Source organism: Apus apus, chromosome 4 (assembly GCF_020740795.1).
Source record: "Apus apus isolate bApuApu2 chromosome 4, bApuApu2.pri.cur, whole genome shotgun sequence".
Classification (NCBI taxonomy): Eukaryota; Metazoa; Chordata; class Aves; order Apodiformes; family Apodidae; genus Apus; species Apus apus.
In genome coordinates this window covers 56,629,049-56,650,680 of record NC_067285.1, presented here as the reverse complement: position 1 = coordinate 56,650,680, position 21,632 = coordinate 56,629,049, and the positions used below count along the sequence as shown (strand labels likewise).

The 21,632-nt window shown below is 38.2% G+C and overlaps 1 protein-coding gene across 4 annotated transcripts in view; it reads left to right on the top strand.

Annotated features, from left to right (window-relative positions):
• The window catches only part of SLC10A7 (solute carrier family 10 member 7), a 151,188-nt gene that overhangs the window by 110,039 nt on the left and 19,517 nt on the right, over positions 1-21,632 (top strand). For 3 of the 4 annotated variants that reach the window (XM_051619086.1, XM_051619088.1, XM_051619087.1), the window contains exons 7-10: positions 217-300; positions 11,137-11,302; positions 14,295-14,346; positions 15,842-15,915. In XM_051619086.1, coding sequence (XP_051475046.1) covers positions 217-300; positions 11,137-11,302; positions 14,295-14,346; positions 15,842-15,915 — 376 coding nt within the window. Of the gene's footprint in view, positions 1-216; positions 301-11,136; positions 11,303-14,294; positions 14,347-15,841; positions 15,916-21,632 lie in introns of those variants that run through there. The other variant, XR_007889440.1, reaches the window with a different exon arrangement.

Genomic DNA, 21,632 nt, shown 5'->3' with positions numbered 1-21,632 from the left:
GTAGCAGGTTTTAAAATAGTCAACCAGAGATTGTTTTAGTTTTGTTATTCTGGAATACCAAATGCTTTATTGGGACTTAACAATTAAACAGTTTATGCACATACTTCCAAGTTTTTATGCTTAATATAAAATGTATACTAATGTGTAATGTTATGCATGAAATTTGCAAATACTCAGAAAAAGTGCAATATTAATGGTATCTTTTTTATTTTGTAGCTTGGATCATCATCCTCTGTGCCTTTTACGTCTATATTCTCGCAGCTGTTTATGACTGTTGTAGTCCCCCTTATTATTGGACAGGTATGTCTTTTAAATATACATTCTTATTTTAAAAAATAAGATAAAGAGAGCTATCTTAAAGACAGACTGGCAACCTGTTAAGCTGCCGCATAGGAACAGCCTCAGGATAGCAAAGTCTAATATCAGAGAAAAGATGCTGCAGTGCTCTCAGGAGCCACATTGATCTTTGTTGAGATTGAGCATCCGTCTCTCACTACCACAAACATACGCTACTGCAGATCGAGAGGGGAGTTTGTGAACATAAAGTGGGAAAAATGGCAGCCCAGACTCTGAGAAATTCCAAGCCCATACAAATGAGCTTTGAGAATACTATACAGTCCTTTGTCACAAGCCCTTTGCCTGGATGATGCAGGAAGTTCTCCCTGTGTAAGATCTACTGTTAATCACAGGAATAAAAAATTCTCAACTTTAAAAAAACATACATGGGCTAGACAGTCCCAAGTTAAGAAAGCAAAAAATTAAGACGCTGCTTAAGCCATTTTGCATGTACTTTATGATAAGGGTTTTAATTGCATTACTGCAAACTGTTCTTTCTGTATGACTCCTCTATCATTTGTTACACTGGATGGAGGGTTTTCATGAAATGAGCAGCTGTTCAATATTTCATTTTAAACTCATTTTTCATATTGTAATACAAGGCCTTATTTTGCATGGCATATAATAGAAATCTCTCACTGAATGTAAAGATACTGATTGTAATATAAGATTTTCTGTGACACTTGTCTATGTGGTATATTCTTTCACTAATTATATTAATATATAAATTAATATTAATTATTTTTTTCTTCCACATCATGGTGGGAAATAGCTATAGTAAGACCAAAAGTTGTCAGAAGTGTCCACTGTTCTTGGACACCAAACCACCTGAAGTCTAATTTTTAAATACTTGTAAGTATTTGTTGTTCTCAGGCATTCAGAATGCACAAAGGGAGTATCAGTGGGATTTGCAGTTCATTCCCAAGGGGTACTGTTGCTCATTCTAGCATCCAGCGTAACTGGTTTCAGCTGGAACTTCCTGATTCTTGCCAGCCTAAAGCAGACTTTGACATTGAAAGCATGGTTAAAATATAAGCAAATGAAAGTGGAGTCTCTACAGGAGCACCCTGGACAGGTTTAAGAATATCTGTCGTTGCCAGTCTTGTATCAAACTATAATTGCACATTTCAAAATTAGCATGTTTTGTAACTGACTGAAGTCCTAGTGAAGTTTGTTTCTTACATGGTTAAAAAAAAAAAAATTAAAAAAAATGAAGTCTAATAAGAAAATGAGCATCATAAGCATGACAGTAGCTACCAGCATCAGTACCTGCATGTGACTGTAACCATAACACATGGAAAATGGATGAAATTTCTGTGTCCCTCAAGACTATTCAATTGCTCACATGCTTTGAGTCAAATGCCTAAGAATCTCCTTTTTAATGAATATCTCTTTAGACCACAGAAGGTTGCTGATAAACCTACCAGTGTATCACATTCTTATCTTGTCAGATGAAGTCTCCACCAAAAGCAGACAAGCAAAAGTACTTAAATATTCTTGTCCAGGAAGGTCCAAAGGAAGCTATTAGTTGGAAGCCTTAGTTGGAAATTTCTAGGAAACAAACAGCATGCAGCAGATCTAGCAAAAAAATAATCTATAGTGATGGAGTGTCAGGAATCTGTACTGCGATGTAGTAAGTCTGAAGATGATGGCAAACTGCTAGACAAAGTGAATGCAAAATTTCAGGAGGCCTTTCTTCTATATAGGAAATGTCATGTTCCTTTGGATAGATGTTACAAGAAATTGCTATGTGAGCTAACTAGTGGAGTTGGGTTTTTTTTTTTGGTTGCACCAAGTAAGGCTAAATAACATGAACTGAGCAGCAAACATATGAAATAAGTGCCCTAAGTCACCATAAGTTCAAAATCAGATTTGTCGTGAGACTTAACCGAGAACAGATGTGATTTTAGGAGTTCTGATAAAGACTGGAAAGAAAAAAAAAATAGAGAATCTTAAAGCTTGCATTACTCAATCACAGATTTATTTAAGGGTTTGGTTTTTAAAAATACACTTCAACAAGAAAAAGGATGATTCTCCTTTAGAAGTTTTTGAAGCGTTTTCTGGAAATGAATGGCCGACAGAAATAGCTCACATTCCTCTAAGCATGTAGACTTTGTTTCTAAAGTTATTGCATGTTATTGTGTCTGTTCAGAGGATATGGAAGAGAGGAAATGCTAGGAATAGCTACAGATCAAAAATGCCAAGAGTAGTTTACATTGATTGTCTTGATTAGGTAGAACTGTACAAAAGTAAATCAACTCACCTAGATAGGAATAGAAACTGTTTTCGAAGTTACACGTGCAAAAATAACATGCAGCAGAGAAAAACAATTAGCAAGAAAAGGACTGACACCAAAAGATACAGTGATAGGTCTGCTCGTCCTTCATCCTCTGGAGGTGGGATGGATCTGTGTGGATTAAATGGGAAGTTTTTTGTTTAGTTTGTAGACCACTACTCACTAATTACTGAATTGTTGCACAACATGGGGCGGAGCAATGTAGTATTGCTTTGTGAATTGGAAGTTGCTCACTCTGGGATTCCAAATGCATTAAGAGATAATGGCCCACAATTAAAGAATTACAGTCTCATCGATTACTTCTAATTTATCATTTAATGCCCTCAATGTCAGTTCCTTACCATGCACAGTCATACTGTTCAGCAGAAAAGTCAGTGGAAGAATGCCTGGTAAGGTTACCTGGTAGCAAAGAGCCTTATTGGGGGAAAAAAAGAGCTTGGAACCTGTCTGCTTGGAGGATTGCTTCTCTTCAGCCTTCCTAACTCAGCTCTGATCAACAGAGGCTTTATGCTCAATCCACATCAGTGTAAAACAGAGGAGGCTGCTTAAAGGAAGCATTCTCCAAGGGCTTTATTTTTCTTTAAAAAATCTCGCCTCTGGGAAAACCTCTGTTGCCTAAACGCTCATTTCCTGAGCAGGCTGCAGAGCTGGCTGTTTGAGCAGCCCCTGGGATGTAAGCAAAGCAGATGAGAAGGTGCTTTTAGATTTGTTTTGTTTGGGTGTTTTTTTGTTTGCTTTATGGCAAAATGTATCAAGAGTTTTGGTTTCTTGCCTGACTTGTCAGAATTTTTAATGACGGCTGGGAGAAAGAGGTCGCAATAGTGTCATTGATGCTTATTTTCTACTGTTTCTCGAACAATTTTCCAGCATGGCAAGACTGCCGTTGACAGGAGTCAAACATGTTTTTCTAGCCTCTGACAATGAAATGTGTAAAGGGCTATGCATAGAGACTCTGCTCAGGTGGTGGCTGCCATTTGTTAGTTAAAGAGGGAACTGTTAGAGGAGGAGGAAGAAGATACGATCAGAAAAGCTCTAAGTCTTACAGAAAGCAGTTAATGACAGATGGTCTTCAATGAGGATAATTGTTCTGGTCTTTGTCAGAAATGTGCAGTTTGTCTAAACCTAAAAAAAAAAAAAAAGTGGCCTGTATCCTCTGTGTCTACAGATGCATTTTTCTAATTGACAGTGTGGTGTTAGTCAAATCAGTATTGATAGCATAGTATTGCATTTGTATTTATAAAGTAAGGAATAAGACCTCTCTGACAAGAGGTCTTGAAAAGAAACAGTCTGTAGTATTTTATAAAGATCTAATCTTCTATAAGCCTTGAAGCCCTACAGTGCATAAGAGCTTGTTATCTGTGCAGCACTCTTGTGTAACTTCAAGGGGAATTTGAGAATACTTGTTATACAATAAACATGATAATAGATATTTCATGGGATAGATTTTTTAATTTGCTTTGGCAGCTAGAAGTTCTGATTATTTTTTTCTTGGGTAGCAGAGTTCTGATGAAGATTGCTGCTCCTGAGCTGTTGTGACTTTGCTAAAATAATTGTTTCCTTGTCTACAGATGTTGGTAATAATAGCCAGCAAAATGTAAGTTTTCAATAAATGTCTAAGCAGTTTCTTCATGGCCAGTTGTGAGATTTAGCTGAAGACTCTTGTTTCTTTGCATTTTTTTTTCTTCTGAGGTGACAGATAACAAGAACAGTGAAAACCACTGCAATATTTCCTTTCCTCTTTCTGCAGACTTTCTCCATTCTCTATACCTAAGTGCTTATGACAGACTTTTATTTTATGTTTTATATTAAAGAGCGATTTATGATTAAATGTTAATGAAATAGAATTTTCACTGTGCTTTCATTATATTCTACTAGTTTGAACATTTTTCAAAGCAGCACACCAAAACCCACTGTTTTCTATGAATAAATAATAAAAAGCTTGTCTGTACATTATCATTCATGCATTCTCTAGTTGCCCCATTGGTAATTTGTCTGCCAGCGTAAAGTGGGCGCTTCACATTAAACAGACCTTAACTAAAGCTAAAATTAATGTTACGATTCTAAGTAGTTCTTTCCAAATCTACAAAATGAAGCCCAGTTGTACAGAAATCCTTGCCGAATCTAGTCACACACAGAAAAAATCTTGGTGTCCTACAAGTAAAGGATTTTAAGTCCCTTATGCATCATCACCTAAAATGTTCCAGAGGAACCTTACCAGCATTTGGGAGGTGTGCTTATAAACACAACTCTAAAAGGGTGCTATGTTGCAATACAAGTTGTCAGTGAAATTGAAATTAAAAAGCTTGGCAAGATATTTATTTTTAGAGAATAAGAAATTGGAAAGGTAGGTGGTTGTTGCTGGGAAGCAGAAGGTACCATTCACCTAAACCTAATGTTTGTTTATAGCGGGTGGGTGGGGGAAACAACAGTTAAAGAAACTGTTACAAAAAGGGAACAGTGTCATATCCTTTCTTGTAACTTAAATCCACACGGAAGTAGCCCTGTTTTCTCTTCAAAGTCATAGGGAGCTGCAGGGAGTAGTGGTACCATGGGAGATGAGGGCTTCTAGAAGCTTGTTGCAGAAAACTGAGATGGCAGATAAACAGACTTCAGACCGGTTTGCTCCCTTCTGACGCTTGATTCAAACAAGGAACAGAACCTAGTCCCCATGGAAATACAAAATATGAAGACAACACGTACTGCTGCTACAGGCTCACTTTATGTTTTTGCCACATGGCACCTGTTTGGAAGGTTTTAAAGCAACAGTTGTAAATTACCCCAAAATGTGAAAGATAATTTTGAAAACGGCCTTGTGGGGGGTTTATAAAGCTTCCTTTGAAGGTGTGTATGTGTCAGGAGCTATCTCTTGGGAGTAAACTGACTGACGTATTTGAGTTAGATAGCTTTTAGGGGAGTTAGTAAGCTGAGGGGAAAAAAAAACAACCACAAGATGCTTGTTAAAAAAAAATAAATTCACCAGATTGCAAAAATGGGGTTTTATCCATCCCATCTTCAGAAAAGAAGTATTAGGTTGCACGGTCTGCAGAATAAGGATAGATTTGAAATTGTTGGTGCCCTAGAAGGTATAGAAGGATAGGTGAACCAGTACCAAGTTTGGAACGTGATAGCAGCATAGAGGCAAGGTGAGAATGCATGCCTTCACACAGGTATGCTCCCTATAAAGTTATTAGGGCAGGGTCTGGCTGAAATGCTATGACCTCTGCTATGGAAAAGAGTTTGTGCCTTTGAACTGTGATGCAGACCTTGAATATATGGGAAGTTAAGAAATCTGTGATGGATCTTCCATCTCATTTATGACATTTCTACAGTACACTTAATCTCCCTTCCTTTCCAGTATCTGATTTTTTCTACTGGTTTTCAGAGTTGCTGTCATCTTAGTTCACTTTATTTTTCCCATTTTTTTCCCCTTTCATGTCTTCCAAGTTTCACTGAAGTAATTAATAATATTCTATGCAGTCTTCTTTCTTGGTTTGCTACCTCTCCATAGAGGAGATACTGAGAAGTTATGAAACTGTTCTGAACATCTGGCCTGGCTCAAAGCTTTTCAAAAGAAAAGTTTTGCATTGCAGAATTGATCACAAAGGTTTGTTACTATAAGTAGTAGTAATATTAGTTAAGAATAAGTGAGGAATCTTACCTTAAAAGATGGAGTAAGAAAGATAACACCTTTCTTACCTGCATTTATATATCATAATAATCCAGCACAGTTTCAGCTTGTTTCCTTGTGTGTTTCAACACAATGAAAAGATTTCTTGTGTTTCTTTGTTGAAATGGTAAAGCCCCAGGTATTTTTTCCAGGTATTCAGAAGTACATACAAATACGTAATAAACAAGAGGAGCAGAACTACAATAAAAACATTGTAAATCCTGTTGAAGATTATATCAGTCCATACCAGTTGACAGAATAAGGAAAACTCTACTTTGTGTAATGATGTAACAACCAAGAGATACTGTAGTGTGTATGATAGAAACAGAAAATGTAACTTCGTAACTATTTCCCCTGTTTCTTTTCATTCCATGGGCTTAAAAAAAAACAAAAGTTGAAGGTCTAGAGTATTTTTAAAATATGTACAGTATTCCAAATGTCAGAAATAATTCTGTTCCATGGATATGGGGAGGAAGCTCCTTGCCCTGTTTAGTTGAATTAATAATGAACATTAATGAATTGCATTGTTTATTGCATTTTATTTTTTTTTTTTAATCTTGTATGTCCAGCACTTGAACAGGCAGGTGGAAACAGTCTAGCTGTATTTTACTGACAAATTTCTCTGGGTATACAGTGTGACTGTTACGAAGGTACAATTACATAAGTGAATTGTTTTTCTATAATATATCTTCTGCTGTTTTCATGTATGACATTACAACAGATGAACATTATTTTCCTGCTTTCCTGGAACAGCAGATCATGTTTCTTTGCAGAGACGACGTTCAGTGAATTAAGCATATAAGCAATAAGCCCATTTGCTTAGGGAGGTGGGTGTTTAGACAAGGAGGTTATGGCAGCATCCGGAGCAGCCTGGAAGAAAAACACTGTGAATATAAACATTCTGGTAGAAGAGTTAAATTGAAATGGGGACACTACTGTTAAAGCATTTGTAATTATATTCCTTTGTTGTTAAGAATTAAATCCTAGGCAAGAGGAAAGTTTGAGTCTGGAACTGTGCTTTGAAGCAAATTTCAGGTGATGCCTTTCCAAAAAACTTTCAGGATTGCCAGGACACACTCACCAGAAGGTAGTTGCCTGATGGCTATGTTTATGTTCTTTTATTGTCTAACTTTTCTGTGAGTTTATCTTTCATCATGCAGATGATTTATAAAATAGCACCTATTGTAAAGTTTTGCTTCTCTTCCTCCCTTCTCTCCCCTAAACCACAGCTTGAGGGAAGGATTCCCATGCACTGTTCTTTTGTGTGCAACCTCCAGCTCGATTGCCAGCAATTGCCTGATCTTTGGGGTTGGCATTTAAATCTGCACAAAAATCTTTGTAGTTTTATCATAACTAATGTGTTCACTACCATAGGACCAGAGGCCACACAGCTCTCCTCACAGAAGTAATCCTACTCTCAGTAGTCTCAGCAGAGATGCAGGTTGCAAGGCCTTTGTACCTTGAGATTTACCTTAAAAATTGTGCATGTATTCTCACCGACATGGTAGCATCCTGCAGCATGTCCCCCTGTAAAGTACATTTTAAAATGCTTTCATGTTTCATATAAAAACCATCTCTTCCAGCATCTCTGCCTCCCTCTTCCCACCCCATAAGATGTTCGGGTTTTGAACTGCATTTTATGTGAGGAATCCCCTTTCACTAGGAACGGTGAAATTATTGCATCTGAAGAGTACTCCTCTTTTTGCTCTTTTCCATCAGTGGGCCAGTCTGATTCATCTATTTTGGATGTCAGTAATTCATATTTCTACCACAGCTTCTAAGTTAATCTTTTTACAGGAGTATCAGTTCAGATGTTTTCTTAACTGCTTGTTTTTTTGATGTTTGTCCCTCCCTTGTCTCCCACTTTACTGGTCTATACTTCAAAATACTAATCAGCTGAGAGGTGGTGCCTGAGTCTGGCACCCTTCACACAGGCCATTACATAAAAAAGTTATTGTGTTTGCAGACAAATGAAGCTTAATATCTCTGCCCAGGCTCTGAATTACCTATGAGAGTCTTTATTTAATCATTTCAGTCTGTGTTGCTCATGTTTTTTCAATGCCTATTGGACTTCCTGTCAGAGGAACACGAAACACCAAAGTTCACTGGCTGGTTCTGTACTTTATTGTATCTTGTCTTTATTGTATTTGTGGGATTTATCATTATTTCACTACAAATATTCACAATTTAAGTTCTGTGTTAACCCTAAAAAGTTACAGAATTTGGTTAAGAATTACAGGGCTTTCGAATCAACCTTGTCCTGAAACAACTTATGCAGGTCATGAATAAGTAAGAAACAGATTGTTTTTCATTCAAAATGAATCAGCTGACAGGAAGAATCTAGTTGAGTTTTTACAGATACCTGCAGGGTCCCTCTTCAGTTATACAAGTATTTAGATTACTTTGAAACTGTGATCATAGGCTGAATTGACCCCTGAAGTTATAGATCATCTTGAAACTTGTGAGAAGGTCAAAATGTATGGGATTCTGTGTTAGAGAGGATGTATTTTGTCTGTGTTTTAACATTATACATTTAGCATGACACTGGGTTGATTAGATGATTTCTTGAAGCCACAATTTAGTTCTTCAGTGTCTGAGTATGTAATTGAAAAAAAAAAAAAAAATACAATGTGCAATTAGAAGTGATAGTGGTATTTGTGATTGTTGATTCACAATAATTCCAGACTAGATAGAGATGGATATTTAAAGAATACACCAATCAGATGAAGATTTTGAGGAAATACTTCTTGCAGTTTAATTTTTATAATGTTTCTTCTCTCTCTTATTTGTTAGTCCATGATAAATACCTGTATAAAGTTGTTATTGTCATGTATGTTATAATTATACCTTACGCAGACACAAGGTTATATCTTTCCTGATAAATACCTCCAGTATAAGTTGTACTGTGGCATAATTAACCATCACTTTTCTTTTTCAACATCTCATTACTTTCAGTATAAATCTTCTGGAAGGACCATAAATGAATAGGTGGTCTTAAGTAGCTTTTATTTTTCCCCAATGTGACCGTAATTTAGGGGATAATAGAACTTTTTTTTAACTTCCTTAAAGACCCTCACTTTAGAAGTGAAAGACTTTGGATTTTGCTTCTGATATTTTCAGAGTCCCAAATCTGCTTAGATTAGACTAACATGGTCTTCCCATTTTACATCTTTCACACTTGATGTCTTCGCCCAGCTTTTTTGCCTCTCTTTCATCAGTGTGGGGTCTTACTCCTACCGGGTGGCTGCTTATAAGAAGGAGGCTGAAGGAGATCCCTTTAATGCTCTTTCAGAAGTTTCACTGTATATTCTGAGTTCTTTTCTCTCTTTAACATCTGGTGAGTGTGAAATTTAAGTTGAAATTGAAGTTGAGTGTTTCCACTGGGGTGTTGAGCATTCCTTTACGTGTTTTCCTGTAAATCTGTTATTTTTCGTCAATGGGAAACTTAGAAGTTCTGGGAGGCCAGTGCTGGTGTTCAGCCTACGTAGCTTTGCATGAACCCCATGTGCCAAATTTTTAGTACATGCCCTGCCATGTGGTTGATGAATTCTGTTTGCTGTGGTCACTGGGATAGCTGCTTCCATGCCTTCCCAATTAAGAGGTCACAAACAAGCTGGAAAGGCAGTGAGGCAAGCTGACAGTGGTGAGGTCAATCTCACAGCTTTGGCAGTTAGTGTATGAAAAGGTCCTATGGTCACATTGGTGGTGATGCTTTGATACTAATCTTGAATACCTCTAAAATGTTCTCTTTTATGAAACTGATAGTGGTGATGTTTATTAATGGTACCGCTATGGGAAGGTAACGAGACACCTTTAGAGCCCTCTGGTAGAAGTGTTTCAGGATCTCATGCTATTGTTTCTGAAAGAGCATGGTAACTGAGAACATCGGGAGGTCTTGGGAGAAATTAGACAAGACAACATGATTGCTGAAAAATTGTCACAGGTCGCAGCTATATGACTTTAAGAAGTTTTTTCAAACCATTTAAAGAGAAAAACCAAAAGCAACTCCCCAGGCAGGGCTGAAATAGATGCATTGTATCTGCTGAGGCTTAGTCCTGTAGTATTTGGCATAATTTGGAAGTTGAAGTTACTTTAAATATATAGTTGTTTCTAAAAAATTCTTGAAAACCAAGTACAGATTCTGTTTCCTGAAAGTGCAAAAGTTCTGCTAAGTACAGTAGGTTTCCTTGTTTTCATGTGTTAATTCTGGTATTCTAAAAGCGTGCAAATGGCATTTGTCTTTCAATTTACAAAAACTTGAGATATTCAGAGTCTGAATTATTTAAACTCCCACAACACATGCACTTTTGCTTTTCAAGCTTGAGTTATAATTTAATTAAAAACTTCTGGTGCATCGCTAGCTATTTAAATATTAAAATGTTCCATGGATCACTTTCGATTATCTACCATCATGAATTTCCTGGAGATGTCACATTTTTAAGATTCCCAATGTTGCACTTGGAATTGTCTGTTGATGCAAAGGGGACTGTGATAATTACATACATCCATTAGTATCAGCAGAGGAGATAAACTTTGGGGAGGCTTAATGGGCATGTCTCAGTGACAGCTAGCAAAGAACATTTGGCATGATTAAGGATGGATTTGAATGTACTTGAAAATATACTCTCATTATGGATGCCCAGTGGAAGTTGCACTACAAATGTTAAATTCCCCAGAAGAGGAGTTGTGTGGCAGGGAAGCTTTGAAATCCACTGTGGCCATCATCCAAATTACTCTCTTCTCTTTGTGTCTTTCCACTGTCAGATTCACTTTGTGATGCCCAAGTTGGCTCCCTGCATCTTCGAAAAGAGGCAACCTGTTGGTTTCTGTGTTTCAGATTGTCCGAAGATACATCAAGGACTGGCTTGAAAGGAAGAAGCCTCCATTTGGCACTATCAGCAGCTGTGTGCTCCTGATGATCATCTACACAACATTCTGTGATACTTTCGCCAATCCAAATATTGACCTTGATAAATTTAGCTTGATCATAATAGTGTTCATAAGTAAGTTCACCCTTAAAGCATCTCTTTTATCTGTGTTTATATTTTGCAGTTAGTTGTATGTACTGGAAAGGGTGAGGCTGCAGGGATGCTGGCACAGGACTAGGGCTTGTACTCCTAATGCATCTAGTCAACCAGACTACCAGATTTCTTAGAGGCTGGATGCTTCTAGGGGACTGAGTAAGAATTTAGAGAGGGATGAACCCTACTACTTAGGTGTGCCTGACTTTGCTCAGTCGGCCTCCATTTCTTAAGGGGCAGGATATTACTTTCCAAGTGTTTACAACCATTCTGTTTCAGCTTCTTGGTTATTAAACAACCATAAATGCACAGGTGTTGCATTCCAAATAGAAAGAAAAGATTTGTGCTTAAGCCTTTAGTCAGAAGCGCTGTTAGAACTTTAAAATATTTCTTCCTTACTGTATTATAGACCTAGAAACTAGTGGGAGTTTAAATGTGTTGATATATTTCTGTGGATGAACACATTTCTTGCAGAGTTTGTTTTAGAAGCACTCTAGTCACTCAGCCTTAAATAACATACACATGAGAACAGCCTGCTGGTATCCTTGCCATCAGTTAAAAATACGCTTGCAGATCACTACCTCCCAAGGAAAGGCAGTGGAATACAGGCACTGTCTCCTCTCCCAGTAGGGAATTCCTGTCTTGATTCAGACTGTCCAGAGACAGGAGTTTCAATTTGCTTGGGGGAGAGGTAACTACAGTATAAATCACATCTTGTACACTCTAAAACTGTTACGTTTCAAGAAATCAATGCATCACCTACCTCAGAGTGAGTGTATGTGCACGTGTTTCTGTCTAATAAAAATAATGTATCTTCTATAAATCCAACCTCCATTAAAGTCATTAGGAACTTACCCCTGCCCTTTGTGGGTCAGTTCTTATTCTCTCCTAATTGTGGCAGTTTTTTGGATTGTATATACATGTGTTAAATACTACATGGAATTATAAATGGTAAGGTATAAATACTTTATTCTGAAAGCAAAGAAGGAGGAAGCCATGCAAAGGGGCATTTTTTTTAAATGGAGGAAATACTTGTTTACATAGGCACCTGAGAAGGGTCATGTCCCAGATGCACTTAAGTTAGTGCAGAGTTGTCAGCAAGAAAGAGAGATATGGAAGTTTTCAACTCTGACTTAACATGTAGAGAAACTCAGAATGAAGTAATTTTTTTACTGTACTGATCACTACTTTGAAAAAGAAAGTTTTTTTAAAAGGCACCGTTCTTCCTTGAGCAGTTGGTGTAGCGTGGTTGCTTCTATTGCCTTTTTTGTCCTTTTATTTCTCTGCAAGACAACTCTGCATTTGTGCCATCTGTAATTATATATACCACTTGCAGTGCAAAACACTGAAAATCATTATATATACATTTTCATTGCCAGTGTATATAACTGGAGATCTTAGGAAGAATATTAACATAAGCACTGAAATGGCTTGGAATATATCAGATGTTTGTTTTTTTCTAAAATATTTATAAAACAAAACAAAAAAAAAGAGGCCAGTTGTGGAGATGAATATGCACATTGTATTCTAGAAGAAGTTTCTGTACTGCTGTTGGATGTGTTGGCTGTATGTGTGTGTTGTGTTATACCAGGATGTGAAACTAGCACAAGGAGTTTAGATGAAACTGCGTTTATGATTCTGCTGAATAATGTTTTAATGTAATTTTTATGTTAATATTCTAACTACAGTAAAATATGCACAAGGGATAATCGGTAGCAACACATGCTTATTGCTTTACACAATTATGCATATTAAGGGATTTTTTTTTTTTCTGTTCATATTACATTAATGTACTTAGTTGCAGAAAAATTGTAATTCAGGAACAATGGGTTGCTTCCTTATTTTGCAAAGGAAGAGTTAAGTGCATCCTGAGGTGACATTTATACATCCTAAGAAATGTATGTAAGAGAATGGAAAATGTCACTGGTAATAGCTAATATCCCTGTCATGTTGCCCAGTTGTAAACAGTGGTCAAAATCAAATGTATTTTCTTGGCTTGCACTGTCCTATGGGGCACATTAGCCTCATTGCATTCACAAGTTTTGCAAGGAGAAAAGAGAGGACCCACCCCTGATTCTGCTGCACGTGAAAGCCTTTCCCCATAACCCACAAAGACCCAGAAAAGATCTGTGTAGGTCACAGGGTTTCTTTTCTAGTGCTGTGGAGATTTCCTGCACTCCAACACAATGCTCAGGCTCTGCAGTCCCAGGAGCTACTCAGGGCACAGCAGGGAAACTGCCTGCTTCCCCCCACATCTGTGCAGACCAAGGGTGGGCTCTGTGCATCCCACAAGCCCTGCAGGTGTCAGGAGAGGGGGCAAAGAGGAGAGATCCCTTCAGAATGCTCAAAAACCATCCGCACTTAGTCAGCACAAAGCTGACTTGAGCTCAAACAAAAGCTGCTTTGTCTGACCTATGCTGCCCAGTGCAGGAATTAGCCTTTTTCTCAGAGGGAATTAAAATGTCTATGATGATCTTCTCTTAATAGTGATCATTCATCAGGAGAGTGATATGCCTAGTGTGTGAGAGTATTTATTGGGATCATGCTTACACCTGGTACTTTCTCCTGTTAAATAGAAGGGGCTAAATTTAAATGCTTGACAACCAGAGTATGTATGAGAGATTTTATGTTGTCAACCCAATAGGCAAAACCAGTGCACACAGATGTGCAGCATGCAGTAGTGAACTTTCTTGCTATTTTTATGTCAAGAAATAGTTGACTGAGAAGAGTAACCTCAGGAAGAACTTGTGTAGCCATGGCATTAGCTCTGGCTTTCTTGGATGTAGTGATACATACTGTTCATCCAGACAAAATTGTCTTTAAAGGTTGTCTGTCATTGTATTTCTCTGGTTAGACTTGGTCCAGCTTCTGACCTGTTGCGTGGGGGCAAAAGGCATGAACACAGCAATTGAAGAGATTTATGTGATCTTTACTTCTGTGATCTAAGTCTTATTTTATCTTGTTTCTCTTCTAGTATTTTCCATTCAGATGAGCTTCATGTTTTTGACTTTCCTCTTCTCTACAAGGTATTTGAATGTGCTGAATCAGAACTTATGATTATTTGTTTTGTGTGATATATTTGGTTTGGGTGATACAGTTTATGCGAACATGTAAAGGCAGGTTTCTGAATAGAGGTGAGACCTCATTTTGGTATTTCATGTTGTCCTTACTGCCTTTTCTCTGTGAGAGTTTCATAGGCTGAGAGAGCAGGACCTGAATTCTGTCCTTTCTTGTGTGTTAATTACAAAGTTGTTAAATCTCAATCAATCACTGCTATACCTCATCCACTGAAAAAAATGGATTTGCACAGATGTCATTGAAGGTATAATTTGCCCTGCAGACATACTGATGACATATGAGAGAGCAAGCTCAGTCTGACTTTTTACATCTCAAGATACATTTGCTGGGCTGGCAATTCACTCTACTCTGTACATGTCAAATATGTTACATTTATGTGGTGATTCTTAAAAGGCAGTTGTCCTGAACTAATGTTAGGTAGAGCTAATTTTTTTCTTTTTAAGTATCAACCATGAGGAACAGTTGTACATTCACTTCTCAAGAAATAGTACCTTGAGAACGGTGTAAGCCAACAGTTCAGTGCATCACTTGAGCCAGAGTATCCACCATTGTCCTCTTTTAGGCTTACTGGAGCACTTTCTGCTGAATGGGGAGTGCTGCAAACAGCAGACTCCAGACATGCACTTTATATAAATTGTACAATATCCATAAGGGAGAATCACTAAGAAGGGTGCAATATCTTAGAGCTACTTAGCTTTTTTAGTGCCACAAGAAAATCTGTGATGAGATCATGCCCTGACCTTAGGAGGCATTTTAAAATAACTTTGGAACTTCTAGACCTAACCTGGGGGGAAGATATGTCCTGTCTGTATGATCTAAAATGCCACAAGTAGTAACCAACTGAGACATTATGGTAAATATTTTGAAATGTCATAAATTTATGCCTAATTTGGACCAGAGGGTGAACAATTGGCCAGTCATATACATCCCTCTGAACGTCGTTTTTCCACCCTTCCCAGCCTTACTCCCAGTATATAAACCCCTAGATGCGGTTTTTCTTTGAAGTGGAAGACAGTTACATATTCTAAACAGTGATCATCGTGTAGACTATCTAAATTGAGCATTTTGCTAACATTACATAGTAGAAGAAATTGTAGGTCATTCTCTTTTTTTTTTTAATAGAGGCAAGCTGCTCACTGCATGTTTGCAAAAATAACCTTGGCTGGAGTAAAGTTATGTCCTACATACCATGTATTCAGAATTCCTCTCCTTCACACAGGAGCATATTCATTAGAGAGTTTGCCACAACTGAGAAACAATTCTGCTCAAAAAAAAAAGTAATTGAACACTACTGTTCATTTGTGGGTAGAATTATTTCTGTCAGTAGACCTGATCAAAGTGATGTAAATGTGCATATGGATCCTCAAAGTAATATATTTGATAGATTATGTTTTAAGAAGGTTTTTGCTATCGGAGATTATTAAAACTCTTTTTTTTTTCTAGGAACAACTCTAGTTTCACACCAGCAGACACAGTGGCTATCGTTTTCTGTTCCACACACAAATCCCTCACCCTGGGTAAGTCAGGAGATTAGCTTTTCAGCAAAACCACAGTAACATTCATACCTTGCTGTGTTGAAAAAAAATGTTGTTGGTTGCTGTTTTTTCTGCTTAAATGGTTTTGGTTTTAGTGTGACAAGTAATGCTACCAGTATGGTACTACTAGTAAGATAATATTCTTGCACAGATAAAATAAATGCTTATTACAGAGCAGACTACATAGTTGTCTCAGATGACATTTTAGTGGTATATACAGTAAGACCACCTTATTTATGGAAGACTGAATTTTTCTTTCTGTTCTTATTCTGTTGCCTAATCTAATATTGATAACATTTCTGGTTTGTTACAAAAAGCATTGTGAAGTATATCTTCCCAGTCTCTTTGTAAAATCTTACACTGAAAAAGCTGGGATGTACAAGTGAAAATCAAAGTGTACAGTGTATTCAGAAAGCACAAATAGACAGTATTGTCTTTTGCTTAACATGAACAAAATGTATGTGTTTATTTTAAGTCTGCAGATATTTTGGATAGTTTCATTTATTATAATTCATTCATTAAAACATCTTGGAGATATTTGTCACTTATGACCCCTTAGTGATTATAAGATGTTCTGATGGAAGTTCACAAAACACTACTAAATCAGTTATGCTTGCAGCCACTTGCTACTGCTTCATCTGTTATGCTCAGTCAGTGAAGCCACTAGTACTTGAATATTTTCTTACTGTTTTTCAAAATATGAAAACATGGATCTGATAAAGCATACGTGACTGAATAGATGCCTTTTCAAGACTGTGTCTGTCTAAGAGAAACACAGCTGGTGTCAATAACAAAGGTAAGAGCCAGCCTGAAACAGGGAAGAACAAGTCAGGATTTAGGTGCGATGTTTTCCAAGTCAGTTTGATAAAGTAAAACTCATCTCAGGGTTTTTTGCTTCAGCCAGGCCTGTGCTGCACAACTGTTAGCAAGTGCCCCTGAAAGTCTATGGGAAGTGAAGGAGTTCCTGGAAGACAAGAAAAAGGCAAACATAATGCCTCTTTTTCACAATGGAAACCAGGAGGGAACAAGGAATTATAGATCAGTGAGTTTAACTTCATTTTGCAGAAAACTACTGAAACAAATAATTAAATAAATTACTTTAAGAGTGTAGGAAGAAAGAAGGAAATTAATAACAGCCCTGTAGATTTGTCAAATGCATATCATACCAAACTAACCTAATTTTCTTTCACACAAGGTCCTGTGGGTTGCAGAGAAGTAGCAAAAGTTGTATGGCTTAAGAGCATTATGGCTTTTGACATTTGCATGATGTTTTGGACTCCACAGTTCAAAAAATTATGTGGACCAGCTGGAAAGAGATCAGAGGAGAGTGCCATGAATGATCATAGATCTCAAAAACATGACCCCAGAGGAAAGCTGAAACAAGTGGGATTGTTGAGAGAAGACAGCTGAAATACAGTAGTGATCTTCAAATGCATAAAAGGTTGATGCAAAGAAGGAAGAAAGTGGACTTTGAAAAATGAAGGTCTTTGTTACAATGATGATGATTTAAGCTAACAATCAGGGAAACCTGTAAAACAGTTTAGCTTTGGAATATGTTGTCTGTTGATGTATTGAATCTCCTGTCACTGTAGACAAGCCTCAGACAGGAATTAAATAGCTAGAGTTGATCCTACATTAAAGTAGAACTTAGATTAAATGACATTAAGTCTTTTTCAGCCAAATGCTTCAATTTAAATATGAGCTTGTATTCAGGAGAACAGTTACACTTGTATTTCTAGAAAGCAGCCCCACACTGAAGTCACAACACACTAGTGTACTTGCTGTTTGGAGGTGCATATAAACTTAGGACACAGCTGTGATACTACAGAGGAGAAGCTGGTTGTATTTAACAGCACAAATGTGTAAGTCTCCCCTTCCCCTCCCCCATGAAAATAGTTTCCTCTATGCTCTGTTGAACACGGGAGCTTGCTATGACAGTAAGAAAACAATTGCAAAGACTTTTTTTAAGCCCTAGAGAGGACTGCCATTATCCAGAAAAAAATGAGGACTCTTCATTTCTTTTACTCACTACCAGGTACCCTCATGCAGGTTGCCTTGACCTATGCACACAGCTGAGTCAGTTCACTTTGCTTCTGCTAGTACACAATAATTTTGTATTTTATTTTTTCCCTTAGAAGAACCTAGTTTGAGGTTCCTAGCTTGCTAGACTTTTTTGGCTCACATTTTCCCAATTCCAGGTTACTGTTCTCATTAGCAAAGCCTGATGAGTCAAGCTTTGTACTTTGCAGCTCTCTTTGCCCAAGCACACAAACAAAAATACTTTGGCCTTCTTATATTCAGGGACTCTTACAGCTTCTCTTCACCCATACATACTTTTACCCAGCCAGTACAGGTGCTGCATGGGTAAGTGTGCAAGTTGAAATGAAACAAATAGATGGTGGAACACAGTATTGTGGAGCTGGAGTACTGTATACAGCTCTGGAGTCCCTCAGAACAGAAAAGACATGGAGCTGTTGGAAACTGTCTAGAGAAGGGCCACAAAGCTGAACAGAGGGCTGGAGCACCTCTGCTATGAAGACAGGCTGAGAGAGTTGGAGCTGCTCAGCCTGGAGAAGGCTCCAAGGAGACCTTACAGCACCTTCCAGTGCCTGAAGGGGCTACAGGAAAGCTGGGGAGGGGCTTTTAGCCAGAGAGGGCAGTGATAGGACAAGGAGTAATGGTTTTAAACTGAAAGAGGGTAGATTTAGGTTAGACATCAAGAGGAAATTCTTCACCATGAGGTTAGTAAGGTGCTGGAATAGGTTGCCCAGGGAGGTTATTCATGCCCCCTCCCTGGAGGTGTTTAAGGCCAGGCTGGATGAGGCTTTGTGCAACCTGGTCTAGTGCGAGGTGTCCCTGCTCATAGCAGGGAGGCTGGAACCTGATGATCTTTAAGGTCCCTTCCAACTTTAACCATTCTATTATTCTATGACTGCTTCTTGGCAATAGACTGTTCCATTTCTCAGTTTCAGAGCAGACTGCTTTACTTTCATTCTTGAAGAAGGATATCTCTTGGGAAGCTAGTTTGCCTTCTAGGGGGCTAGTTACAGGTTGTAATGTGTTTGTAGGCTTTGCAGTTTTGCACTGCCTTTCCTTACTGCTCAGGGCCTGCATTGAGATTGCTGGGTGGCTGAGACCTGTGCTTCCCTTGCAGTATTCCCTCTCTGGGACTCAGCTTTGTCAAGATTTCTTTCAGGCTCCTAGGCTCGTCTTCCTTGGGGCCAGCAGCAGTGAGTCCTGAATTGAGCACCTTGATGGGGAAATGCTCTTTTTGGCAGCCCCTGGGAAGCCTGTCTTTGGTAAGCCTGAGGACCCCACTGCTCTTGGGTGCACCCCTACACTGTGTGTGCACTACATAGGTGTGCCTTCTGTGTAGCACTTTCAAGCTGGCTCTTTTTGACACCCTGGGTGTGTTACTCTGTTTGGCAATAGAACCAGGTCCAGATAAGTTAGAGGTGCATAAACATAGGTTTTTATGTAAGTAGGGAGGATGGGATTTTATGAAGCTGTAGTGCAAAGAGGCATAACCCTGAGCTGATGATGTAAACAGGAATATTAACCAGAGCAACCTAGTATTTATTCCTTCACTGCAGGTGGAAGCAAAGTAGATCTCATTTGTTATAAGGACAGTTTAATCTATCCACAACACATTCTTGTCCACCCTGATCTTTGCAGAAAAAAAGAACAGACAGGCATTTTGGCCCATAGTATTTTGTTGTTCTGTGACATTGCTCTTTTTTCAGGGATGTTTACTATGAACCCTGCAACGAGAAACCTTCTAGTCTCTTCTTTTTCCTTCTCCCTCTGTCACTACAGTGCCTAAAAGTACAAGCACAGCTCAGGGTCTGGTTTCACATCCATAGCGGAGCTCTGCTTTTTTTGTCTTCAGTATTCCAGTGGTAGTGTATAAATGACCCCCCAACACTTGTTCTTTCACTTTGAAACTGATTTATCTCAGCTTGGCAGGTGAAACTCCAAATAGGTATGTCTGGCCCATTCCCAGGGGAGCTTAGAATGGCACTGACTAAAGTGGGAGAAGAGCTGACAGCTTTAAAGCTTTAGAAGTGGTAAACAGAAGAAGCATGAGAAGACTTTTATAAGTCACTTTCTCCCACACCATATTATGAAACCAACTAATTCCCATGCAGTGCATGCTCATGAGGCCAACTGCCACTTCCACTGTTGAATCCATGAATAAGCACTTGCTCTGCACGGAGATGAGTGCTGTTCCCATATGCTGGGTTATGTTTTGTAGACAGAACAGTTGACACACTTTTTGTCTCAAAGATCAGAGTGCAGGGCATGTTTGTGTAAGGAAAATTACGCAGGGTAGGTGCCTTTGTGTTTCTTAGTTCAGAACACAAGCTGATATTTCTGCACAGAGGTGGGTGCTCTGGCAGTTTTTTCCAACAGAGCACACCACATATGCAGAGAAGCTAATGTGTATTTGTATTTCACTTAATGAGTGGAACAGGATATAAGCTTGCAAGTAGTGAAGATAAATATAGTATTCACAATGCCCTCTGGCATATTCAGCCACTTTGTTCTCTTTCTCTCCTTCTCCCTACTCACATATATGCACAGTACATGTGAGCACACACATATGCGGACATTTGATGCATGGCTTTTATTAGTGCATTTGCCATTGATTGATTAGTACTTAGTATTAGTACTTCTTCTATTGATTGATTGCAGATGAAGTGACTATTTGACCTTTAATTATGAGCCTTGCTATTGAAAATGACATTGAGCTATGGCTTCACATAATCCATCTGGAAAGCCCAACATGATGCCATTCCCTGGAGTTCATTCAGTGAGAAGAGAAGAGGCCTTAAGGAAGTGCAGCACTATCAGTGTGGCTCATCTGAAAAAATACTGCAGAGTTGTCACTTGCGCGTACACAAAAGTTGCAGCCAGGTACAGAACATGATCTTCTTTTTTGCAGTAGGTGAATTGCTAGCTAGAAGTTACAACTCCAAAATAAAAATGCAGGATTGTAAAAAAAAATTAAATATTTTCAGATTAATTTTTGTATTTACTATGTAAAATTATTTTATCAGCAAAAAATGGAGTGCTGCTGCATATTTTGGCTACCACAAGTGCAAATGTTGTACTGTAGGTCTGATGGAAAACAGTATGACAAAAATAACCCCACCTTTTAGTAAAATCAGGGTATTGTTTGTGATGCAGAGTTCGTTTTTCCTCATTTGGATCTATCAGTGTAGCAGTTCTTTTACCATGGAATTCTGAAAGTGGTGCAATCAGAGTTCATAGGCCACAAAATATTTTCAGGAAATAATAGAGCTCATTTTGTAAATAAAAGCCAAAGCGCTAACTTTCTTTTATATCATTTTAATTTCATCCAAATTTATTTAATAAATTCTCAGCTTCTTACTGCACCAGTATGGAACTAACAGCCTGTACTTGAACAGTTCTTAAAAGCCTGCTGTAATGCACAAGTAGATTCACAGACAACTCAATTGTCTGTGAGCAGATCATCTAGGCTATGGATTAATCAGCCCATGCCTTCCCCTGAGTTCCCCAGCTGCACAATATGACAGAGTGCATCGTGCTCACATATAGCTCCAATCTGCTCACAGCTATATATAGTTTGCTCATGTTTACTACAGATATCTCCTTACAAGATTTTTCAGAGATAAATAATATATTTGCACAGCCTAAACAACTGCTATTTAGTA